The sequence below is a fragment of the Myotis yumanensis genome, unplaced genomic scaffold (assembly GCF_028538775.1).
Source record: "Myotis yumanensis isolate MYYU_CA2020_CCGP unplaced genomic scaffold, mMyoYum1.0.hap1 SCAF_6, whole genome shotgun sequence".
Lineage (NCBI taxonomy): Eukaryota > Metazoa > Chordata > Mammalia > Chiroptera > Vespertilionidae > Myotis > Myotis yumanensis.
The window spans coordinates 75313376-75341124 of NW_027223757.1; the positions used below are offsets into that span (position 1 = coordinate 75313376).

General features: G+C 37.8%; 1 protein-coding gene across 7 annotated transcripts in view; it reads right to left on the reverse strand.

The window, feature by feature from the left end:
* Positions 1–27165, reverse strand: part of MLIP (muscular LMNA interacting protein) — a 239603-nt gene extending 212438 nt beyond the window's left edge. For all 7 annotated transcript variants that reach the window (XM_070418384.1, XM_070418383.1, XM_070418380.1 and 4 more), the window contains exon 1: positions 27061–27165. In XM_070418384.1, coding sequence (XP_070274485.1) covers positions 27061–27123 — 63 coding nt within the window. In that variant the 5' untranslated portion in view covers positions 27124–27165. The remainder of the gene's footprint in view (positions 1–27060) is intronic.
* Between the last annotated feature and the right edge of the window lie 584 nt (positions 27166–27749).

Here is a 27749-nt window from a genome sequence, read left to right on the forward strand (position 1 = left end):
CCTGGGGTTAGGAGGAGGGAAAAGTTGTAACTACAAAAGGAAAAATTTGAAATTTCATATTGTGTGCCCACAGAGAATTTTTTTAATGTGATTAAACTGTATTGTATCCTGATCATAGTATATTCCTATCTTACATGTGTTAAAGTTTATAGGACTATACATAAAAGTCAATTATACTGTATGCTAATTATAAATTAAAAGTAAAAAATAATTACCAAATATATTTATTCTATAGCTTTTCACTTTGCAGCGGGTTAAAGTTATTTAGAAAAGAAGAAATACACACATTAGAAAGTTGTACTGTATAAATGAGAGAGAGAGAAAAAAAAACACAGAGAGAGTTGAGTGGGGAGAAATATTTTTGGATAAGAATGTAGACATAAATAAAAGGTAGCCTGGATCTTGAAGGGTTGGTAGAAGTTTCAACTTTTTTTAAAAAAATGTATAATATTAGTACAACAGAAGGAATATTAGCCCATATAATACAGTCCAACAATATAGAACTATAAAACACACACACACACACACACACACACACACACACACAACTGATTACTAATAATCACACTCCCCAGGGTAACCACCCTTAACTTGAACATAACTTAGTTTATACCCTCCCAAACATTTTTATGCATAAACAAATGCTGAGTATATAGTGTATTGAACAGACTGATCTCAGTAGAATACAGACATGAAATGATTATATTTTTCTTTAATGTCTGTAACCATGCTCTCTCAGATTTCGCTACATTACCTCTAAAAACATCTGGGGAAGATGCCATAGCTTTGTGGTGCCTTTCAGCCACTAAAACTAATTCACTAAGTTTATTTAGAGCAGCAGATTTTTGAGGAAAAAGTATTAGCCTGAAATGATCACAAGTAATACCTAACTTGTCAAGAATTTGAATAAATTTGCAAAAAAATCAAGAATATAAAGGGACAAATCTGTCTAGTTTAATATTATCTTATATATGTTATATCAAATATGCATGTTCAGCTAAATTAATAATTTATGAGTAGACTTGATTATTTCATCTATATCTCTACAGATTTGCACATTCAAGTTAGCCAAAAAAAACCTTTATGTTGTCCCTATCAGAAAAATGAGGAATTTTTATAAATTCCTCACATTCAGAATCATTTTATGTCAAATATATATATATATATATATATATATATATATATATACACACACAAATGTATATTTTGGGTTTTATTTTTTAATCAGTATAGGATATATACAAGATTTGTTACTTGTACATATTTTTCTTACTTTACATATTATTGATTACTTGTCAGTATAATTAGATCTTTTTTAATCATTATTGTTGAAAGTATTATATACGTCCCCTTTATTTCTCCATTGACCTCTTCTACCCTGCCCCACCCAATGCCCCAGGCCTTTACCACCCAATTGTCTGTGTCCACGGGTTATGCATATATGCATACAAGTTCCTCGGTTGATCTCTTTCTACCCACCTACCTCCCCTGCCTTCCCTCTGAAATTCCAAAGTCTGTTCCATGTATCTATGTCTCTGAATTTATTTTGTTCATCATTTTATTTTGTCCATTAGATTCCACATATGAGTGAGATCATGCGATACTTGTCTTTCTCTGACTGGTTTATTTCACTTAGCATAATACTCTCCAGGTCCCTCCATGTTTCTCAAAGGGTAAGACATCCTTCTTTTTTACTGCTGCATTATATTCCATGTTGCAAACGTACCATATTTTTTTATCCACTCATCTACTGATGGGCACTTGGGCTGTTTCCAGATATTAGCTATTGTAAATTGTGCTGCTATGAACATAGGGATGCATACATTTTTTCTGATTGGTGTTTTGAGTTTCTTATATTATATCTTATTTTAAATGACATAATTTAGTTAACCAGTCATACATTGACAGACATTTAGGTTACTTCCAGTTTCTGCCATTATAAAATATTGCTACATGAGAGATTTATATACCTCACATATGAGTTTCCCAGTACGGCCATAACAAATTACTGCAGACTTGGTGGCTTAAAACAACAGGAATATATTCCCTCCAGTTCTGGAGGCCAGAAGTCTAAAATCAAACTTTGTTTGGAGTAAGCTAGTCAGAGAAGGATAAGTATCACATGATTTCACTCATTTGTGGAATATAATGAACAACATAAACTCATGAATAAAAGTAGATCCAGAGACATGGAACAGACTGTCAAACCTCATAGGGAAGGCAGGGGAGGGTGGGTGGTGGGTGGGGAAGACCTGGGGGGGAAAGATCAACCAAAGAACTTGTATGCATATAAGCATAACCAATGGACGAAAATAATGGAGGGTGGGGGGGTGAAGGCCAGGGCTGGGGGGCGGGCAGGCTGGGAGAGGACAATGGGGGGGGAAAGGGGCCATATGCAATACTTTTAATAATAAAGAATTTTTTTAAAAATCAAGCTTTGTTGACAGGGCCACAGGCCCTCTGACAACTCCAGGTGGAAAACCTTGTCTCTTCCAGCTTCTGATGACGCCAGAATTTGTTTTGTAGCAGCATAACCCTAATTCTGATGTCAACTTCAAATGGCTTTGTTTTGTGTTTGTCTTCCTATTCTTCTCTCAGGACACTTGTTTTTGAATTAAGAATTTACCCTAGTCTGGAATAATTTCATTTTGAGATTTTTAACTTAATTAAAGCCACAAACACCTTTTTTCAAATAAAGTCATATTAGAGGTCTGACTAGATGTATCTTTTGGGAGCATGAGGCACCATGCAACTTACTACACCTTAGAACTTATAAACAATAAATCTATAAGATTTTGTTAAAATTGGCCCAACCAGCCCAGCTGGTGTGGTTGAATGAATGGTTTAGTGTCAACTTATTAACCAGGAGGTCATGGTTTGATTTCCAGTCAGGGAACATGCCTAGGTTGTGGGCTCAATCCCCAGTAGGGGGTATGTGGGGCAGCTGATCAATGATTCTCTCTAATCATTGATGTTTCTATCTCTCTCTCCCTCTCCCTTCCTCTCTGAAATAAAAATATTTTTTAAAGTGGCCCAACCAGTCTATAAGGGATTTGCATTCAATTTGTGATAGATAAGAGAGACCAAATCTGGATATTATTGGTCTCTTTCATGTTTGCTAATTAAAAAAGGTGAAAACAGTGACTGCTTTAATTTAAACTTTAATAATTAATGAGAATAAACACCTTTTTGCATGCTCATTGCCATTCTCCCTTTCTTGTTCGGGCTCATGTCCTTTTTTCTCTTGTATGTCATGTTTTCTTTTTCTAATTTTATTTATTGATTTGCAATTGCTCTTGGTTAATAGCACTTGGCTATATAAAATAAAAAGTTAATATTTTAAACCTTCCTCTGGCAACTCTATGTGTGAACAATGTAGGTCTAGAGCAGTGGTTCCCAATGTGGGGCCCATGTTCTACAGAGGGGAAATTTGATTTTTAAGGGGGGCAATTTGAGAATGAATTATTAACAGTGAATTTTTTGTATTTCTTATGGTTCTAGGGTCCTCATATACAGTATATAAATATATATGTATATGGTGACACATTTATGCATTTCAGTTCTCTATTACGTTTTGTAACTTTATTTGCTATTTTTTCATATCACTTCATATTATTATTATTATTTTTAACAATTTCTTAGTGATTTCTTCCTCAGTACTTCAACTGTTCTTTCATTCTTTTATTTTTCTCTTTCATGGATGCCATGTTCTTTGGAAGCTTGTTTAGACCAAGCTTGTTAATGGCCTCTTAGGCTTCCTCCACGTGAATAGGAGTTCATTTTTTGAATAATAAGAATTATATGTCACGGGCAGGGGTTTGGGGGTGAGGGAGAAGGCAATTAGGATTTTAGAGATGTTTAGGTGGGCCATGGCCAAAAAAGGTTGGGAATCACTGGTCTAGAGTTATGGCTCTCTATTGTGGAACCCAAGTCAGGCCTTTGTTCACTACACTAAGGTTAGTTGGTTGGTTGGTAGTTGGTTGGTTGGTTTCATTATACAGATCAACTAAGGCTCTAGTCCGTGGCCATCTCCACAAAGCAGTATAATAGCTAAAAACATAGGATCTGGGTCAAATACACTTTCAGGAAAAGAATGTGCCAGTTCCTCACTATGCTACTATGGACAAGTCAATCTTGCTCAATTTGTTTCCTCATTTTCAAAATGAGAAATACATAAAATAAATGTATAAAAACCCTTTGTGCCTGCTTTTCGGTGGCGTACGCTCTCCCTTTTCTCCCCTTCATCAAGTGTCAACTCTTAAAAGAGGCTTTCCCAACGTCTCTTGAATAGCCACCATTTACTTCCGTACCTTTATCAATATTTATTCCTTCATCCCGTTTTATTTTCATTGTCCATTTGTTACTTTTCAACTTCATTTCATGGACTACAAAACCAAAAGGAATTAGGTGACTTAAGGACAAAATTAAAATATTATATTTTTCTTGTTTTGGTTACTGAGTAAACCAACAGCATGCAAGAGGCTAGCACTCTTTCACTAACTTAAAACCAGATTCACAGTTGAGCACCATGCCAAAAACAAATTTCTAATTTTGTTTCAATGCCAATACTTACTTCTTTCCATCTTTAAACCTGATAGTCACACTGCCTATACCTGCATCATGCCAAAGAACATTTCATTTTTTGAAAGACAGGTGAGCTCTGGCTTTAAGATCAGTCTTGGCCTAATTAACACACTTCAATGACATTCACCCATTTTAAATCCAATATATTTATTTCTTGTGAGTTAGTTTGTGTTTGTTTGTTTTTAAATGGCAGCTCCCAGCATGATTTTCAGAGGAGAATGATCCAAAGTTCATAAAATGTCATCACGCAGTACCACTTTCTCTAACAAATTACCCAGGAAACTAAGATGAAAGTCAAACGTTTAAGTTTGACTTTCATCTTAGTTTCCTGGATAATTTATACATAACATGTTATGTACATTTAAACTTTGTACATGACATGATTGAAAATTACTAGAAACACAGTTGCCAAAGACCTTATACAAATTTCATATCCTTTATTAGTGAGACTTTTATTGCTCAAAGATCCAAGAATGTCAATCCTAGGAAATTATTTCAATCTACATTATACATTATTTTTATTTTTGTGTACCTTCCACTCATATCAGAGATAAGTTTTACAATAATAACTCTACTTCTATTAAGTTATATGATTGGAGCTATGGTCTTTTTGAGATTCTCTCTGAGCTGAGTATTAATAAAACACCCACCTTAATTTAACCAGGGGTTTCATTAATAAAAATCCTTCTAAAATAACATTCTGAATGTTTTACAATTTCTCAGTTATCACCCATACCATATCCAATTTCATAAGAGAAAAAGAAATATCAGATTCTCAAGAAACATAAAGCAAGGCTGTGATTAGGTAAAAATGAGACAGTACATATAAAAACCCCAAGGTTATGCTATCTTATGATGTGCTCAAAACCTCTGTTAGTTTTTAATCAAATTTCCTAGTATGAAAAGTAAATGTGTCTACTTAAACATGTGAAAAAATGATAAAATAGAAAAAATTAGTGTTTGTATATAAGAAAGACCGATTTGTTTGCTAGGTGAGGAAATTAGGATTCTGAAAGAAGCAAAAGAAAAATGGGTGTATATATATAACTGTAGCTAAGAAGCTACAGTTTATAATGACAAAAAATACAGAATACCTTTCTAAGGGCATCTGAAAACAAAGACTGAAATGTCAGAAAGAGTGGTTTTCCCTACTTTTGGACTTCACAGATCAGTAATTGTTCTTAAAAAATCATCATCATTTCATAAATAATAAAAAATTTTAAATCAAAAAATTAAGAAAGGAAGGGACTCAAATATTGAAATAAACATAAGCTATTTTATGGAGATTATGTCATTCTTATTTACTCTAGAGTGAGTAAAACCTGCTACAGACCAGCAGCGACACACAAGCCATTCTTGGCGTTCATTCGGTTTCATAGAGAACACCATGTCTGAATGAGGCGCTTCTGAGATCTGCACTCTACCCCTTTTCAAGGAGCTTCAATCCTTCTGACCAAATGTAAGAGAAAACTTCACTCTGCAACCAATAACCGTAACATGGACTGAAGTCATATCAGAGAACGAATGTCTGCTGATGAGTTATCAGAAGGCATATTCGATAGCCTACTATGTGCATCTACTCTGGCTCACTTTATGGGCACTCCTGCCACGTGTTTGTACCAGAGCTGACCTTGAGCAGAATGCTGAAGAATAGGGAAGTGAGGCGAGGCAGGAACAAGCACGTTCTGTACACCTTTATGCACTGATCCAGGTGTCGTCATTGTTTAATCTCACGTCAAATCATAAAAATACAGGGTTGGCACAAAATAGAGACAGACTCATAGGCAGACAGCTCTGGGGTTGGGGGGCCAGGGTTGGGGGATAAAGGAATTGAGCTAAAAAAATTTTAAAAAGAGAGAGAACTCAAAAAAATTAAGGGGTAGACAAAGGTAGGTTTACAGTTGTTCATATAGAAAAACAATAATTAATAAATAATAATACAAGAATAAATTTTCATGTACTCACAACTATAAACCTACTTTTGCCCAACCCTGTATCACCAATAGATATTCATAACAATACTTTAAAAAGGAAAATTTAGGCCACTAAAAGTTGCCAAGACATCGCCACAGCTGGAAGACATCAGAGCTGTGATTTCATCTCTGAACCCAAGATGACATTTTAAGCACTCAGCACTGTCAACTGTGTTTGGACCATTACCCACAACCCACCCATGTGAAATCCATCAATCTCTTTTTCAGAATGGTCTTTCCCCTATGAAAATGTACCCCCAGGCTGCTGACTTTTGCTTTCTCAAAAAGTCTAATAAATTTCTTCAAAGCCTCCCAAGAACTAACATATGATACTCCCCCTTTTTGTCCAGGGGAAAAATTTCTTTATTAGAATTGCTTTTTTGTGTGTGAAACTGTAAGTTTACAAGTGAGGAGAGAATTGCCCACACCCGTGCCTGGGCCTCCTGCCCCCTGCCCATCACAATCCCAACCTGCCCATAGTCCTGCCCCAATCCATTAATAAACATTTCCACTTCACAGATATTGCCTTTATCCAAATCATGATGGACTACAATATAATTATTTAGAGGCACCAATTGAGACCTCTTTTATCACATTTTAAATCTCTTTCTCTCTCTCTTCCTCTCCCTCTCGCTCTCTCTCTCTCTCTCTCTCTCTCTCACACACACACACACACACACACACACACACACACATTCGCATACACACACAGGCAAAAGCATTTACTCAGGTTTAGCGGCTAACAAATGTCCTTTGAGAAGAAATTCCCTATGTGGACCCAGGTAATCATTTTGGATTACATGGAAAGCCATGGAAGATTGGCAAGATTTCAGGCATCAAACATGTGGAGTCAAGGCTGGTGGAACTACAGCTGTATGACATGCCCCAGCTCTTAGGATAATAGGAACATTGTGAGTATTATCACCAATTCTTTGCCAAGCATACACTGAATTATCAATCAAATGAGAACAAAAGCAGGATATGACGTGGGGAAAAGTCATGAAACCTATTAGAGATCCCCTTCTGAGTGCCTGAACCTGATTACTCATGGTCCAGGGTAAACCAAGGACAAGGTCAATAAATACCACAAACACTTACTATGCTCCTATGCTTCTCCAAGGGTAATATTAAAGAAACATATTTTCCAACTTTATTGAGGTATAATTGACAAGTAAAATTGTAAGATATTTAAAGTCTATGTATCCAGTACATGATTTGAAATATGCACACATTGTGAAAGAATTTCCCCCACTGAGTTAACATAGCCATCACCTCACATATTTACCTTTTTTGGGGTGTGAGAGAGAACATTCAAGTTCTATTCTCCTAGCAAATTTCAAGTATACAATACAGAGTTGTTTTCCAGGGTAAAAACTCCAGAAATGTTTTGGACTTGCCTCTTTCTATAGGTGAAGCATGAAATCTAGGCATGATGTCTCCCAGATCAGAACTTAAAAGCTCCACCCTTCTCTGGCCACATACACCCAGGAGAGTATAGGAATATATAAATTGGAACTGGGAGGAATCCAATATTATCTGGTTCAATCTTTTCTTTTTATCAGTGAGGAAATGGAGACCCAGGGAGGGTAAGTGACTTGTCTTGGGGAATCTAAAACTAAAGGCCAAGTTTTACTCATTCTTTCACTCAGAGAATAGCAACTATGAGAGTCCAAAGATAAGAGCAACATTTAATGTTCCTGATAATTTTGTGACAATATTTATGATGTTTTAAAAAAGAATACCATTACACATTTACACAAAAATTTCCATACTTTTAAATAATGTAATATAAATGTTTATTCACTGGGAAGTGATACATCTATTTGTCTATGGGTCATCTCTTTCTCTTACTGGATTCTTCTCATTCCACAAGTGAAATTAACCAACATATAGGAAAACTGGACTGAGTCTTCCCTCTTCATGGTCAAGGGCACTGGCTGTGCCAATAACTCTAGCTTTAAAGCAATGACTTGAAAGATCATCCTTCTATCATAAAATACATGATATACAAAAAGAAAAACTAAGTTTAAGTTCTTAAACTTAGCAAATTTCTCTTAGCAAAGAGAATGTCAGGGAATGTATTTAAGTTGTCCTTTTAGTATTTTCATCCCTTTTGCTAAGAAACAGAAGCAATGACATCTATCTGTTAGGAAATTTTTTCAACTTTTAGATAGTATAGAAGCCATCCATGACCCCTGGAATCATTAATTCCTTGGTCTCCATTCATGGTTAAGTTAAATAGTGGGTGCCAATGTGCCCTGGATTGTCTGGGCCAATCCCGGTTAATATCTTTTGTCCTAAAGCAGTGGTCGGCAAAGTCATTAGTCAACAGAGCCAAATATCAACAGTACAACAATAGAAATTTCTTTTGAGAGCCAAATTTTTTAAACTTAAACTATATAGGTAGGTACATTGTTATTAACTTAATTAGGGTACTCCTAAGGCTTAGGAACAGCCACACTCAAGGGGCCAAAGAGCCACAGTTTGCCGACCACTGTCCTAAAGCAATTATTAACAGGGCCTCCCTGCCATAACCCGTTTGGCTCAGTGGATAGAGCGTCGGCCTGCAGACTGAAAGGTCCCAGGTTCGATTCCGGTCAAGGGCATGTACCTTGGTTGCGGGCACATCTCCAGTAGAAGGTATGCAGGAGGCAGCTGATCGATGTTTCTAACTCTCTGTTCCTCTCCCTTCCTCTCTGTAAAAAAATCAATAAAATATATTTTTAAAAAATTAAAAAAAAAAAATAGGGCCTCCTGCCCTGGCCAGATTGCTAAGTGGTTAGAGCATCAGCCTGCGGACCAAAGGGTCATGGGTTTAATTTCCTATCAAGGGCACATATTGGGGTTGTGGGTTCAATCCCCAGCCCTGGTCAGGGTGCAATTGATGTGTCTCCCTCACATTGATGTTTCTCTCTCTTTCCTCTTTCTCTCTTCCCTTCCCCCCTCCCTTCCACTCTCTTTAACCAAAGAACTTATATTTACTGGAGGCCCGGTGCACAAATTCATGCATGGGTGGGGTCCCTCTGCATGGCCTGCGAGGATTGGGCCAAAACTAGCAGTCCAACGCCGCCTACTGCTCCTGCCTGACGCTCCCACTCATCCCAGCCCCGCTGCACCTACCACTGGCTCACGCCCAGTCAGTCCTGATCAGGAGAGGCTCACATCATCACAGCGGCACTCGCCAGCCATGAGCCTTGCATCTGGCGCCCGTCCTAAGGAAGGGGGGAGGGCTGGGACGCAACTGGTCCTCCAGGCAGGTGGTGGGATGCCCTTGAAGGCCAGGATCCGGATCCGTCCCACTGATATTCACACCTGTTGTTGGGAGCTACCTGGTGGCGGCTTTTATATTGCCTCTTCCTTGCAGAGCATCTAAAAATGGGATGTGGCCATGGTGCCCAAGGCCAACTTCCAGGAGGCTGGGTGGCGCAGTTGGGATTGTGCCAGTGGTGCCAGTCTGTTGGTGCGTTGCCCATTCTCTGAAGATTGGACCTGCAGGACTACTGAGGGAATGAGTGGCTGCCGCTGGGCTGGTTGGCCACTGGGATGAGTGGTCAGCTGAGCAGCACTCCTGCTGTGGGAGCACACTGACCACCAGAAGGCAGCTCCTGCATTGAGCATCTGCCTCCTGGTGGTCAGTGCACATCATAGTGACTGGTCAACTGGTCGACTGGTGGTTCCGTCATTGGGTCGCTTAGGCTTTTATATATATATAGACTAGGGGTCCAGTGCACAAATTCGTGCACCTTGAAAGGAACTGTAGGCCATGAGGCTACAGTGGGCACAGGGGCGGGTCTCAGCCCATCCTCCACGCCCCTGCCCAGCCCTTCCCACCATGGCCCCCAGTCCTGTCTGCTGGCAGCCCTGCTCCTGCCACTGCAGCTCCCACATGCTGATGGTGCCGGCCCCATTTGCACCCGCTGATGGCACGGAGCGATTGGGGCCGGAGCCAGCAGTGGGTGTGAGCGGGGCTGGCGCCGTCAGCGGGTGTGAGTGGTGGCTGCTGCCCCAATCGCCCCTCAGGAGCAAGGGGAGGTAGAGAAGCCCTCAGGGGCGATCAGGGCCAGCAGCAGTCGCTCGCACCCACTGATGGCACCAAGCAATCTAGACCGGAACCAGACACAGGAAGCAGGTGTGAGTGGCAGCTCTGGCGCTGGCAGTGAGTGGGAGTGGTGGCTCCAGCACTGGCAGCGAGTGTGAGCGGGGCTGGCGCTGGCAGCAGGTACAAGCACCAGCGGGACCATGATGCATGGGAGCAAAGAATTTTCAGTAACCACCAGAGGCTCGTCCTGATGACAGCAACTAGCACCCCGTGTTGGTCTGGCACCGCCGCTCACCTGCTCCACCATCCCGCCACAGCCAACGCCCGCCATATTCCGCACTCTGCCACCTGCTGCCAACACCTGCCATGTTCCACGCGCACCCCCTGGTGGTCAGCATACGTCATAGTGACCGGTTGTTCGGTTGTTCAGTTATCCCATCATTCAGTCTATTTGCATATTAGGGTTTTATAGATAGATAGATCGATAGATAGATAGATAGATAGATAGATATGCATAGCCCATGGACATGGGCAATACGGTGGTGAAGACCTAGGGGTGCAGGTGGGTAGGGGCTGAGAGGAGGTCGGGAATGGGAGGAAAATGAGAGATATCTGTAATACTATCAACAATAAAAAATATATTTTTCAAAAAAAAACAGGAAAAAAAATGCCACAGAACCATTGGTGGGAAAAAAATAAAAATCAATGGAAAAATATCTTCACTCCATGGGTAAGGATTAAAATAAATAAAATAAGGCCTTATTTCACCCTCAATAAGAGGGTGAAATGTTTACCTGTTAAATAAGAATAGGAAATCTACTTATTGTATAAAGAAGCCTGATACTTGCAAATAAATTCCAATAGTACCATACAGGATAGGGGCTGGTTGCCAGGACAACTAAGCATGTGATTAGAAGGTTGAAACTTTCAAGTCTAATCTTCTGAGAACAAAAGATTATAAAGTCCCCTCGAGGTAAATATCAGTTTTGATTACTTGATTGTTGTACATTGGAGTAAACACAAAGAATGTGTTCACTCTGAGGAAAACAAATCAAAAAATCACCACAAAGAGGGAGCTGAGGTTCTGGGTCGGACGTGAGAGGGGCATAGGGGTGGTGAGGAGTGTGGGTTCTGGACTCCTTGTCCTGAGGCCGGACGCTTCCACTTAACTTTCTATGTGTCTGGGGCAACTGACTTTAGACTCATTTCAACTGTAAAATGAGGACATCATCACCCATCCCCTAGAGCTTGGTGAAGATTGCCAGGGAAGTGGTTCACCTACTTCCCAGGATGTGGAACATGCCCTAACCATCATCAATATTATCAACATGCAGGCAAAATTACTGGTTTTCTTAAACTATCGGTCACTAAAGACTTTGTTGTAAAGCTTGTTATTGCATTAAAAATTCAAATTAAAATACTTTGTAAGAATAATGCCTTAAATTATTTGGGCTACCAAATTAAAACACTAACAGCTGTCCATTAATGATAAAATATCAACAAAAAAAGATATTCTCAGAATAAAGGCACTCAGCATGCTCAGTGCTTTCCAATAACAACAGACTCACTCTTTCCTACAGTTATTGAAAAGGACCATCTAAAATTGTACCAAAAACTTTAAATACAGTAGTCCACCCTTACCTGAGGGGGATATATTCCAAGACCCCGAAACTACAGATAATACTAAGCCCTAGGCATACTATGCTTTTTCCTATACATATATACTGTGGTAAAATTTAATTTATTTATTAGGCGCAGTCAGAGAGTAACAACAATAACTAATAATAAAATAGAACAATTATAACTATATACTGCAATAAAATTTATGTGAATATGGTCGCTCTCTCAAAATATCTTATTGTACTGTACTCACCTTTTTATTTAAAGGAAGAAATGTATGGCTTCTCTTTGGCATATTCGAACCACCAGCATCACTACTCTTGCACTTTGGGGTCATCATGAAGTAGAATAAGGGTCACTTGAGCACAAACACTGTGATACCAACACAGTCCACCTGATAACTGAGTCGGCTACCAAGGGACTACCAGGCGCAGAGTGTCTAAGCATGGCGACGCTCCACAAAGGGGTGATTCACCTCTCGCGAGGGACTGCTCAAGATTTCATCATGCAACTCAGAAGGGTAAGCAGTTTAAAATCTACACATTGTTCATTTCTTTCATTTTCCATTTATTACTTTTGAACCATGGTTGGCTACAGGTAACTGAAATGGCAGAAAGCAAAACCACAAATAAGGAGGGGCTACTGTACCTGGGGGAAGCAAGAAATGATTGCTTTTACATCTCAAGTATTGTAAAAACAAACTAAAACCAGATGTACAAAAATGCCTGGTATCTCAAGTACTCTGTTCTGCCTCATCCATACTCTACATTGTTATTGCAGAGTATGAGAGAGAAGAATCTACCTCTCAGCCATGGAGGATAAGAAAAAGAATCTAAGCAAAATATAACCCCAAAATAAACATAAAAGTTCTCCATGGGTAATGCAGATTTAATTTATTTCCTAAATATCTTATTAATTATAACTGCCAGTGGTAAAGAGTTTCTGGATATCTGAAAGTATCTAATACTGAGTGCTATTTCTATAGTACTTAATTTCTACAAGTGCATTGTAGATATAACCTATTCTTGTGGCAAAAACAAGGTAAAATTAATTTTTAAAATGGTACTAAAGCCCTGGCCAATGTGACTAAGTGGTTAGAGCGTTAGGCCCACCCACTGAAGGAGCACTGGTTCGATTCCCGGTCAAGGACACCTACCTGGATTGCAGGTTTGACCACCATCCCTGGTCAGGGGTGCATGCAGGAGGCAACCAATCTATGTGTGTTTCTCTCACGTTGATGTTTCTCTTTCTCTCCCTCCCTTCCACTCTCTCTAAAAATTCATGGAAAAAAATATCCTGGAGTGAGGATTTAAAAAAGAAAGGTACTAAAATAGTACCTTTATGGCTGTCCTTCTATCCACTATGAGAAAGTTCCACAACCTCTAAAATCATTTCATTAGCACTTTGGCTAATACGTATGGAGTCTGCCATTTTCTCCCTGTCACCTTCTGGCTTGCTACTGTCAGTGCCAATGTGCAAGTCTGCCACCAATGCGAGGGCTGCCTGCCAACAGCCACAGCCACACCAAGGTGTCCAGGGCTCTGTGTTGAGCATGCTGACACCTCTGTCGAAGCTTCTAGCATCAAGCATGTGGACATTTAGTGCTTGTCACATTGCTCAAAGATTTTACGGAAAACACCTCCTTCCATTTTCACTCACAAGCAAAAATTGATGAGGTTGAGTTTGAAGTCAATCAGAAGGGGAGGCAGCCTGCCATCCTTAGGGTCACTGTTTTTTTCTGAACAAACAATGAAGGTATCTCATCTGTTTTTCCCTTGGGACCTGGGGATAAGTCCCTGCCTGCGAGGCGCTTCAAGCCAATCCTTTGAAAGTGCCAAACTATCAGCTCTCCAGATGGGCGGAACCTCGGTGAATTCAGTTTAGGCTCAGTTAGGGATCCCGACCACTTGTCAAGTCAGATAGAGTGCTTCACATAGGCACACACAGAGCAACAGGTAAAAGCCATTTCTCTGCAGTTTAATCAAGCTTTATTGAGGGCCACTTGCCAGGTATCAGACACAGCCCTCAGTGCCAGGAAAATTAAGATCCTGACCTTGAAGAATTGCGGTCTGCCAGTGGCCAAGGCTGTTTAGGCAAAAAGATGAAAGCACCCAAGGTGTCCATAAATCTGCTCTCAGATGAAGAATAAACCACCAAATATCAGCATACCTTTCAATCTTCTCAGATAAAATCTCATCAATCCAGCAGGATCATAAAAATGCAAGATTATGATGAAAAAAGTCATTGTGAGCTCTTTGAAATATCAGTGAAACTGAAAAATACAATTCAACCCATGGTAATTTGGCCTTTATTTGGACTATTAGGATTCTACGGTTTAGCTATAAGAGATGTGCTGCACAAATGTATTCACTGATTTGCATGCTAATGTTCTGCCAACATAGAGGGTCCATAAAGGAATCATTCCTCTTTGCATAAAATTTGTATTTTTATAGAAAAAATGTAGCATATTGTCCAGTGTATAAATGCCCTTAAATTTCCCTGTATGCTATTATAGATCAGTAAATCCACTACTATGTCCATTATTTTTACCAATGAATATTTTATTTAAAAAAAACATTGTAACAAACATCATCATAACTAAATATTTGTATATTTCTTCACTTCAAACAGAATCCTAGAGTAGAATTACCTGGTCAGTAAATATATAAGTATTTAAGGTCTCCATGCATATTAGGCTCCAGAAAAGGTACATTAATTTACAGTTCTACTTATAGTATGTGAAACTATATGTTTTATAGAAAAAAATCCTAAGTAAAAAAACTAACTATTGGAAGTGTCTCTTTCCCAGAAAATATATTGCATGCAGGAAGAAAAATGCCAGATGAAGCTAAGAGACATAAATTAAGATATCCAATACAGAATAAATAGCTTCTGGATTTAAAACGTTTTAAAATCAGATAGTGCTGCTAACCATATTTACGTTCCTCTTTTGAACATTTTACACACACACATGCACACACACACACACACACAGGATGTTTTCCATAAACCTCCTTCTACTTACCTATATTCTTCCCCTCCTACAGATATCCTGCCTTGATAAGTCTAGCAGTTTGGGGTATATTGTTATTAATTGTATGAGCCACATATTAAGTATGGTCCTAATTATTTATAACTCACAATTTAGCCATTAAGTCCTATCTCTATACAGTACTTGTATTCATGTAATATAGTCATTCTCCACTAAGGCCATGACATAATATCTTTCAGAAAAGTCATCATGTTTTAAACACTCTTATTTTTAATCTCTGTCAGTCTGCACAACACAGACATACAATTAAAACTTAACAAAGTCTTGGTGATGGCCCACTTCCTAGTGGGGAAGTAAGCATTGCCTCTGCTCTAATGGTCAGTTTAAAATGGCATGTGGTCTGAAGACAGCAAACACCCATCACAAAGCTAGCGTTTCTCTGGACACAAGAAAGTTAACTATACATGACTGTTATTCTCCTCACTCTAATAACTACTGTGTTTTTTAGTATTTACTATGCATGGGCACTTCTAGAAGATTTTGTCATTTCAGCCCATATAACAGCCCTGGGAGGCAAGTCATATCCCATTTTACAGATGAGGAAACTGTGGCTTCTATACGTTGAGCCTAGATTTGAATCCTCACCCCAAATTCCTTTTGTTTAACCATCAAAACCACTTTGGCACAAAGAAGGAAGGTAAAAACTGTAACTTTCTTAATTTTTAATTTCCAAACTTCTAAAAATGGTATAATTTTTTTCAGTCATATGCTCAGAATCTTTTTTGGTATGTCCTTTAGCATAGCCTATGCATAATGCCATTTATCTCTCAACGAAGAATAGGGATGCTCCACAATGCTTACCAACTATTGAAAAAAACACTTAAAGGAAGAACTTTAAAAATTAATCGAGGGGCTTCTGGTTCCAGGTGGCTGATGGAACACATGAGTTTCTCTCATATCCTTCTCTTGACCCCCTTAAAATGAGAGTATAGGAATTTAAAATAATATATCCACAACAGTTAGAGATCAGGTAGGGAGGAGCATCAGTCTGGAAAAGCATATTATAAATCTCTGGAAGATAAAAAGGAGATGGAGGTTTATTGCTAAATGATGCAGAGCCACAGCCAGGAAGGGGCCCTAATAAATGCCTTTCCAAGCCCTGTATAGCCCACCAGAATCGGGAAAGGCGAATCCCATGGGGGTTATGACTGTGGTAGGATTGCAAAGAGAATTGATTAAAAGTCTCTAAGACCAGTTACCCTTTCTCCTTCCACACCCCATTCAAAGGAATAACACCAACCAGGAGGCCAAGAAGCTGCGAGCAAAGGACTCCCAGGATGGATGGATGGATGGATGGATGGATGGATGGATGGGCAGGTGGATGGGTGAGTGGGTGGATGGATGGGTGTGTGGATGGGTGGGTGGGTAGAAGAATGAACGAGCAGAAGCAGGTGGAACAACAAACATGCAGGATATCTCAGACTGAAAGCTGAATTCAATAGGAAAAAGAAAATAGGAATGAAAAAGTTTATTTTTCACATTTCCTTCACATATTCTAAAGGAAGTCTCTGTGATAAGCTTATTAATTCATGCTGACATTTTCCTCCTTCAGTCTCCCCCTAGGACATGATATCCCAGAGAAATTATAACAGGTTCAGGAAAGCAATCCTGTGGGCTCTCTCATCTGCTCCTGAGATGAATGTCATCAAGTTCGTATTTAAAAGCATGAGGTGGTCTCTGAATTGCTACATTCTGACAAGGGCACGAGACCTTTTTTGGAGAACAAGCTGGGGGTGACATCTTTTGCAGAAGCAACACATGCAAGGAAAATGCCCATTAACTGAGAAGAAAATTGATGAAAGGCCCCTTGAGAAAATTTAAGGTTATAAATAAAAGAGAAAGACCAGCAATTAAACCACAGACATCCTCTCACCATTAAAAAAAATCACTTCCTTATATTTATGAAGATCATGTAGCAAAATAAAGCCCATGACTCTCTAAGCAATTACATCACTAATACAGCAGTCTATTTGTCATTCCCTGAGGGGAGCCGGACTTGGGACGGAACAACTAGATATGTAAGTAATTGTAATTCCCACAATGAGAACCTAGAAAACATTTCACCGCACATACAGTGTGTTATAAATGTCACTGTGAACGCACAGCTCAGGTAAAGCCTGCAATCCATCTCCCTTCTGTTATTCACCATCACACAGAGCTGTATCAAAAGATCCATTGAAACAGTGCATCTCAGACTTACATTATCAGCAGACACTGCTTTCATCAGCAGTGGTTTTCAAAGGACTGGATGGCTTCCAGAACTTCATTGGAACCATAAAGTTGAAATATCGATCCTTATCAGTTTCACTTTACTTTCACCTCCCCTCCTGGGTTCTAATAAACACAGCCCTCATTTTTCTTAAAGAAATAAGAAAAATGGAATTGGTGGCTGGGATTTTGCCATTTCTACACAGTCCACTTTTCCCCAACCTCCAGCGATGCAAAGGGACTAAAATTAGAGTCGTAAAGGGACTACGATATCTGTGTCAGGTACTTTGCAGGGAGTAGTGAGAACTACAACGGGGAATGAATAAGAGCTAAAGAAACCATTTTAGAAATAACATTTAAAACACTGACCTTATATTTTCTAATTTTTTTATTTCTGATGAAAACACACCAACCACTTTATTTTATATAATATTATAAGAAAATAGAATGCTTTGTTTTGATAATGTTTCAATGTTAATATTGAGGATACTTTCTTCATCTATTCCATAATTTTCACCCACAATCCAATCCTTAAATCTTTATTGTTTCACAGGGAAAATATAGAAAATATATGTAAGTTAACTCAAGAGTACTAAACTAAAAACATTCTGTGACACAGAAAAGGTTTAATCTAATAATCAGGACTTTTGTTTTACATTTGGTCAGTGATGACTTAAAAATATGAGCTACTTAAAGGTTGCTAAACAAGCATTATTTGACATGGAAAGGATTTAGTAAGGACACAGCCAAAGGACATTTTCTGCAGACTTATAAAATTCTAAAGAGCATATCAATCTTTGCAAATTCAACCCAACATCCCACTTTGTAGATTAGGAAACCAAAGGTTAAGTGATTTGTCAAAGGCCACACAAACACAACTTTAACACCAATACTGATCTCCTAAACTCAGATACAACATGCTTTTTACCATACTAGATGGCACTTAGGAAGAGATGGAGGCCTCTTCTTTGGAAGAAGTCCTCCCGCCACACACCTACACACACACACACACACACCAAGGGCATGGGCTCTGGGCTCCTTGTTTCAGTTTTCATAGATATGTAGGATGGTACACAGAACACCTGCATGCACTCACCTGCCCTAACTCATCATTTCTCCATTACCATCATTCTGCAATTTATCATTCTACATTATGCAAAACTCATTATTCTGCAATTATGCCCATTATGATTTCAATTCCCACTGCTTAGTAATTTCCCATTGATCCCCATAGTCCACCATTATCATGGCATCTCACCTCCTTCCTTCTTTTTTGAATTTCATGCTGCAGATTCCTAATGTATTTTTGAAAATTTGTTGATTAGTGACATTGAGCACCCTTTCATGTGTGTATTGGCCATCTGTGTGTCCTCTTTGAAGACGTATCTATTCAGGTCATTTGTATGCTTCTTAATTGAATTGTTTGGGTTTTTTGGTATTGAGTTTTGTAAGCTCTTTATAAATTCAAATTAAAAAATAAAATAACTTTTACCTTATTAAAAATGTGTTTGTTAGTGGCTCTGTGAAGAGGAGGCCAAAAAGAGGTCAGGGTGGAATTATTTCTTATGCAAAAAAAGATTTAAGACCAATTATTTAGTTTTTCAACTTTGACCTACCAAATGATCAGCATTTATGGTTACTCTTTGCAACTATACATCTTCAGTGGAGTAAAACCAATTTATTATTACTTGTAATGCTTGAGGGATGTCTCAATTCTGTGGAAAACATTATCAGTGAACTATCTAATACCAGGTACAGACTGATGAATCCTATATCCAATTTACTGACTCTTCAGAGAGCTCTTAGCTCCCTTAGAAAAGGGAAGAAATTAATCATACTAAAATTTTATATGCAACACTGAGCTCAGAACTTCAGAGCATCCTAGTTCTGAATTTCTTCTACTTGTCTTCCAGTTGAAGGATACTTATTGAGGCACTAACCATAAAATTTTGTTCATTACTGCCCATCTGTGTGTGTTTTTTTAATTATTTCCACAGTGTTATGCCAAGATTTCAAGATTCCCAAGAAACCACATCAGGGAGCCAGCCAATCCGATGCAAAAGCATAAGAATCTGTATTTCAAGCTAGCTTGAGCTCTCCATCCACCAGACTCACCGACACATCGGCTAGCCAAGTGGCCAAGAGAGAGAACCCCGCCTAGAGACCGGTTATATAGGGGGGGTTGGAGTAAGGGGAGGAGAAAGGACTGTGCTCTGCCGATTGGCCAGGCGCAAGTCAATGTCTTGTTCCTGGGTGTGGCTAGCAGAGTCTTAGACTTCCGGGAAGAACCTTCTTGCCAAGCACATGGCCAAGGTAAGATGGAGGACGTCACCCTTACCCTGGGGCAAGATGGAGGGCGTAGCCTTTACCCTGGGGCAAGATGGAGGGCCTAGCCCTCGCCCTTTCACACAGAGTATTTTAAATGTCACCTTTTTTACAGAGCTCTGGTCCTCTATGGAGAAAAGGGAATAATAAATTCAAAATACACTGTTGATGAATGGCCATCCTGATAAGTACCACAAACATGTTAGAGAGACCAGCAGCATTCTTAAAGATGCCCAAATGCCTACCATTCTCCATGATAGTGTCTCCCATAAAAGCAAACATGAGCCAGCAGCATAAAGGGACTAAAGTTTGGGGACAAATGAACTCACACCCCCTACCATCAGAATGGCCATGCAGACACAATGGGCATTCCATGCAACTTTAACAGTAAAATCCAGAACATAGCAAGAGTCAGTGATCCACTCTTCCAAGTGACAGAGAAATGAAAGGAGGTTTCCAAAATAAATAATCAAATGCCAAAGAAAAGGAAATGTCATTGTTGGTTTGTTTTCATCTTCCCTTCATTTTGATCTACCAAAGTTTATTAAGGATCCAGGGCAATCAATTGTGATATAAAGATACATAAATCTAGTACCTCCAGAGATTTATGACCCTAAATTTACCACTTATTTAATATATGATGTTGTCTTGTCAGGAATTATGTATAGATCAGAAACAACATTCATGCCCTTACTGAAAATAATCTCTAAATGACACATCAGAAACAATAGCAGTATATTTTTTTCTTCAAGTATGTCAGTGCTTGCTAACTACCTATAACCAATTATTCTGTTGAGATACAGTTAGAAAAATAAATATAGATTTAGATGTCAGTTCAAAAAATTGGGAGCTTCCTGGGTGAAATTTGAAACTGGCTCCCTTACATGAAGAACAAGGAGACATGAAAAGCAGACCATTCCAGATTGGTAGGTGGTAGGTTTAATAAGCAAAGGAACTTACATGTGAAGTTTATCTTGGGCAGCCACAAGACAAGTAGATTTCTGCACCTGTCCACCAGAATCTTAAAAGTTTATATAGAGGTTTTAACTGGGCTCAGTCCTCTAAGTCATCCAGATGTTCTCAACAATACCTCACTCTCATGACCATGTCTTTGAAAACAGCTCCCACTGTAGGAACAGTGTGGGGGGGGGGGATAATGTACATTCCAAGAGCAGGAGTTGTGGGGAGCCTCTGATTGCCCAAGGTCCAACTCATGGGTCAACCAGTGGTCACGTCCTCTCAATGATCTCCTCCAATTGAAAATATTATGGTGGAAAAAAATATGTTACTACATAAAATGCTTTACAATTGCTCCCTTTGTTAAAACATTCTGATGAATAATTATAGACTTGCTGTTGTAAATCTATGTGAGAAAAAACAAATTTGGAATGTTTTTATTTGGTTCACTTAGAATATTCCCAAGCTACTAAAACTTAGCATTATTATTTCATAATCAAAACATAATAGTCTCAAAAGAAACCATCAACAAAACAACAAGAAAGCCCACTGCATTGGAGAATATATTTGCCAATGTTATATCTGATAAGGGCCTAATTTCCAATTTATAGGGAACTCATACATCTTAACAAAAGGAAGATAAACAAGCCAATCAAAAAATGGGCAAAGGACTTAGACACTTTTCAAAAGTGGACATACAGAAGTCCAAGAGACATAAGGAAACATACTAAAAGTCACATCATCTGAGAGATGCAAATCAAAACGACAATGAGATACCATCTCACACCTGTCAGAATGGCTATCATCAACAAATCAACAAACAACAAGTGCTGGTGAGGATGCAGATTAAAAGGAACCCTCTTGCACTGCTGATGGGAATGCAAACTGGTACAGCCACTGTGGAGAACAGTATGGAGTTTCCTCAAAAAAATTTAAAATGGAACTCCCATTTGACCCAGTAACCCCACTTCTAGGAATATATCCCAAGAAATCAGACACACCAATAAGAAAGGATATATGCACCCCTATGTTCATGGCAGCACAATTCACCATAGATAAGATTTGGAAACAGCCTATGTGCCCATCAGCAGATGAGTGGATTAGAAAACTATGGTACATCTACACAATAGAATATTATGCTGCTGTAAAAAAGAAAGAACTCTTACCATTCGCAACAGCATGGATGGACATGGAGAGCATTATGCTAAGCAGAATAAGCCAATCGGAAAAAGATAAATATCACATAATCTCACTCATTTGTGGAATATAATGAACAACATAAACTGATGAACAAAAATATATCCAGAGACAGAGAAACCTCGAACAGACCATCAAACTTCAGAGGGAAGGTGGGGGCTGGTGGGGAGGGGGGGTAAGAGATCAACCAAAGGACTTGTATGCATGCATACTAGTATAAGCATAATCGAAGGACACAGACAGTAGTGGGGGGTGAGGGCATGTCCTGGGGGTGTGGGGGTGGCCGGGGAAAGGTCAATGGGGAGAAAATGAGACATATGTAATACTATATATAATACTTTAAACAATAAATAATTTTTTTAAAAAACATAATAGTCTCCTTGATGGCCAAGACGTTATCATGTGTGTTTCCATTGCGGCTCTGAGACCCTGTTTTGCTCAAAATAGACATTCAGAAAAGTGTATTGATGTGAAAGACTCATTTTGGGTTTGTTTTTTTTAGGACATTTCTTATAGACATTAGGCTGCATCTCTGAAGATGCTCCCTAACATTTTTAACTTGCCAGCAGATAATAACATCGGGAATTGTAACCAAAGTGCTAGTTTCATGTTTCTTGTTTGCAACAGATCTCTTCTAGTAAATAACTAATGTCATTTGTATTAATTAAGCTATGAATTAATAACTAATTTAACCTAATTTAAAGAGCTATATGCTTCACTGAATTATCACAGAATTTTAAAATGCATAATTTCCTTTTTCTGTGTTTCTACACTTTACCCACAGTATTTTCTTCAATTTCTTTTTTTTTCAATGTACTATTAAAAATGAAGTGGCATAATCTCAAGAATATTTTTTTGTGTGAGATCATAAGGAAATTTATATATCATTGAATAAGTCTTTCACCATCAAGGTCAAAATAAGTTAAAATATTTTAAATGTAAAAAGTAAAAATTCTATTATTTAAAATGTTTTCAGCTTCCAATTTGAGATACACTGTCAGATTACATAATTTATTTCTCAAACTCAGAGAGTTACTTTTACTCAATAAAGTAATATTTATGATATTCAGAAATTGTCTACTGTTTTGATATGCGTCTACCAAAACTCAATATAAAGGGAGCTGGATGACATCCCCTTATTATCATTGTTCTTGTGATATTTATTAAAAATTTATTACTTGGGAAGATGGAATTGTCTCTTGAGACATATTATATAAATGTGATAGAAATTATTAAATTTATGCATGAGATCTGTTTGCCTTATCTCTTAGAGAAACCATTATTATGTCAGAATGCCCTGAGGTGCATGATCCTTTCTACTATATTAATATGTGAATTGTTCCTTTTCATTAAGAAATTTCAGCTGAAGATAAATGTAAGTGAAATTCTTTGTTGATGCATTTAATAATAGAAAAGAAAAAGAGTTTGGAGAGTAGTCAGAATTTCTTAACTCAATTTTACTCATTTATTAAAACGTACTAAATAGACAGGTACTTATTTTTTAAAATTATTCCAGAAATAACTTCATGTTATAGATATAAATGACTCCCAGCTTGAATTTATTGTCCTGTGTATCGTTATTCTGAAAATGCAACTCACAAATAAAATCAGACAATTAATATGTTGACACATCATTTTAAAGTGTGTCCCAGAGAACACTACTTAAAATATTCACTGTCACTGCATATACATATTATAAAACACTATATTGGTAAGGTGTTTAACAAACACTAGATTAACCTCCAGAGGGTCTCATAGCCTTCAGCATGTTAGAATACAATATGAGTCTCCATGGGGAAATATACTGCCTAGTGAACTCCCTACACAGAGTTTCATAAATGTTCTTGAGAATAGACCACAGCATCTCTTTGTGAGGCAGCTGGAAAATCAGAGTTCCAAGAAGCATATTTTGGGAGACACGTGATACAATGGTTATTCCAGCCTGACCAGGAAAAACAAAAGATCCATTCAGCACGAAGACCAATCATTGTGGAATCAACAAAACTGAATAGTGTTGTTACAAAATAGCCCCCTCCCTTCCTCCACCCCCTCCAAAAAATGACTTTTCATATCATCTGGTTTTGCAGAATCAAACTTGACTAAAATATTCAACATAGCCTAATATGCTGATTTTTCAAGGGGTGAAAATGTCTGTATAAATCTATGCTAATTGATTTTTCTTTTTCATGGTTGAAAAACCGGGATGATCTCTACTGATGTATGAGGAATTTAGATTGTCATTGGTAAATTTAGGACATTTTGAATGATTTGAGAATCGTGATATTATTTTCTGATTATCAATTGATGAATGGATGTAAAAGTGGAACCTTCAATTGTCAAGCACCCAGAAATCTACTTTTAATCACAAAAGAGCAACAAATTAAGGGCAAAAAGTCAATAGCTAAAGGTAGAAATTCACAAGGTACAATCCACATTGCATATGTACTAAAGAAACCTAATTTATTTTTGTCTATATCTTTGGGTAGAATGAACTGATGATTTTTTTAAATCTACTAACCACTGATTTTCTTACTTGCTACAAATCTTTTTTTTTTAAAATATATATTTTATTGATTTTTTACAGAGAGGAAGGGAGAGAGATAGAGAGCCAGAAACATCGATCAGCTGCCTCCTGCACACTCCCCACTGGGGATGTGCCCGCAACCCAGGTACATGCCCTTGACCGGAATCGAACCTGGGACCCCTCAGTCTGCAGGCCGACGCTCTATCCACCGAGCCAAACCGGTTTCGGCACTTGCTACAAATCTTATATTTAAAAGTTTTTCAAACAAAGCTAACTATGCATATTGTTTAATTGTATATACTAGAACATTGTTCATGATAATGATCTTTATAAATACACCTTTAAATGTAAACAAGATGCATATTATAACTTAACAGTATTATAAGCATATTTAAATATTTTAATGGCAAAATATTCTGTCCTTTTAAAAACCACATCTTCATAAACTATTTAAAATAAATTTAATAACTTTCAGAACTTACTGAACTCCACAAAACTACATTTTAAACCATATTCAGCAATCTAGCCAATCATACTATATTACATTGGTTTTAGCAAGGAATACACTGCTCCACAAGTTGAAGTTTTGGAATATTTATTCACAAAAACAGACAGAGTTTAACTAAAATAATGTCTATTAAAATCTTTTAAAGATATCTATTTTTCAGCTCTTACGTTGAGATACCGAACATAAGCTAAGAGTGTTATCAGAATTTCTATATCTGAAAGGTGTTTGAATTATGGATCTAGTTCTCTTTGCCCCAAATACTGAACTTCAATGCGTTCCCTCCCTGCTGAGAACCATCCCTTCTCAGTGCAGATTAGATGTCCTCATGCCTTCTGATCTGTCCCACATTTTCTCCAATCTTCTGGAAGTTAATCAGAGGCTAGCCCTAGGCCTCTCCTCCAGAGAATGTGCATAAATTTTGTGCTACTTTCTCCAAGGGAGGTTCTCAATTCTAGATTGATAGCTGTGTTTCAGGTAGAGTCAGGCATGCAGAAAGTCTGGCCTTCCAGAAACTGAAATGCTTATAGATCAAATCACTTCAAATAATAAGAGATCATTTTCACTTTTGTTCTCTTGCCCCAAGTCCACTATGTTTACTTGCAAAACTTCTTGTAAAACATTGCTAGGAAGATCTAGGTCAAATTTCACACTAACATACAGCAACTCTTTATTCGTGCACTTACTTACTGTCTATCTGGTTCCATAAAGGTCTTATTATTATTAAGCAAGTCTTTATAGTTCGAATATCTGAAATTTTCTTTTACTTTGAAATGCATTTAGCTTTTTCTTTCTTTATTAGTAAACTTTGGGTATGTTATTTCAAAGAAAGTCATTTGCAAACGATAGGCTCAGTCTAGGGGTTTCACATACATCATAGTTTTTAATCTTCAAACAGCCTTCAAATTAGGTATTACTGTTCCCTGACTCCATGTACATTAACGTAGACTCAGAAAGCTTAAAGGAAACCCCGCAGTCCTACACTTAGAAGTTGTGATGTAAGAATTCTCACCCACACATTTCTGACTTAAACCCCATGGTTAGTTCTACAATAATATATGGCTTTTAAAAACAGTCAAAAAGCAAAATAGTCTGTGGCCTTTACTTGTTTAGACAACCATGTGGCATAGAGGTCCACAATTGATATTCAAAATTATGACCTAAATCCTTTAAGTGAAGGTTATATTTTAATTCAATATATTTCTGCAAGACCTTACAGTTCTAATATACTTAAAGAGTTTCAACCCAATATGGTTCTTCTATTCATAATTCAAGTTTTAATATCATTAATAGTGCATAAATCTCAACCTCAGGCATCAAGAACAATGCATTCTCTTCAGTTTAAGAAACCACGGTTTTATAATCGATGTGGTTTTACTTTTTGCTACTTGCACAACTATTAATATTAGCCATGTTCTGTTCTACCATTGACAGTAAATTTACAAACATAATTAGCCTCTGATGTCCATCAGGTGAACCATGATTCTGCTCAAGGTTATAGGATATTTGTCTGAGCAAATATAGTTGACCACAATAGTTCATTGACATTTAATTTTTTAGCTTCAAGGTAAAGTTACTTTTATAACTTTTATGGCAAATAAATAACAACTTTCTATAAACTTTATCCTTACATTAGAAGTTCATTAACTTATTCCATAAAACATTAAAATAGTCTATAATACTGATATGTTTTCCTTGATATACATTCGTAGTATCTCCAGGAGACATTAGACTATGAATATTTGCTAAGCTTTATATCTATAAATAAGATAATTTTCTAGTATTGAGGCAATCATAACAAGGGCTCAAAATAAATTTATTCTGGTTTTTAAAATGAAGGTAAAGCACATCATTTGACTAAATCAACTTAGCCCACATTCTACTAATGAAAAGTTTTTAATAACTTTAATACATTATTTTTCCTAAAGCCCATGGAGTTCTCCACTTCAAGGTTGTTGACCATAAAAACATGAAAAAACAGACTGGCTAACACAACTTTCCCAATCTGTGGCAGCTGCTTCTTCACTCTGACAATTATGTTATAAATCTGTATAGGCTAAATCTCTTAGATCTTACCGTCAACTTCTCCTCTAAATTCTCATTTAATACGCTTCCTTTTTCATGCTTTTCAAATTCCATGATGATAAAGACAGAGAGAGAGAGAAACAGAAAAAGAGAGATTCGGATTCTGTCTAGAAAATGATGTGACGTGCTTACATGTTAGATATTGCAGGACACTCCAAGTTGTGAAAGCCCAGGACACTATCAGGAAGCCCTGGCGATAATTTCGGGTTAGCTAGTGTTTCCATTTATAGATGTCCAAGCCCCATAAACAGAGCACTGAAGAGGAGTCAGGCAGCTGGCCTTAGATAAAGATAAATGTCACTAGATATAAAAGCGAACTTTTCAACAGGAGAATATTCCAACAGGTTAGGTTCTCTGAATGAAGGAAGATGTGTATGACAAACAGCCACTGTCAAAGAATTCATTAACAGCCTTTGGAGCAGAATAAAATACACTTTAGAATACAGGCCTAATAAATCAGTTGTAAAGGACTAATGTCATAGTCATAGAGCAAATATGAATCAGCCAGTCTTAGTCTCTCAAATTCCAATTTCTGTCCTGATAGTCCAGGCATTTATGCATTGTTTGGTAGCTCAAAACTTTTAAAAGTCAATTAAAGGGGAAGAGCAAAGGTTAACTAATTATAAGTATTAAGACCCACAACACATATATTCAAAGGGTGTTGCCAATTCTATTCCATA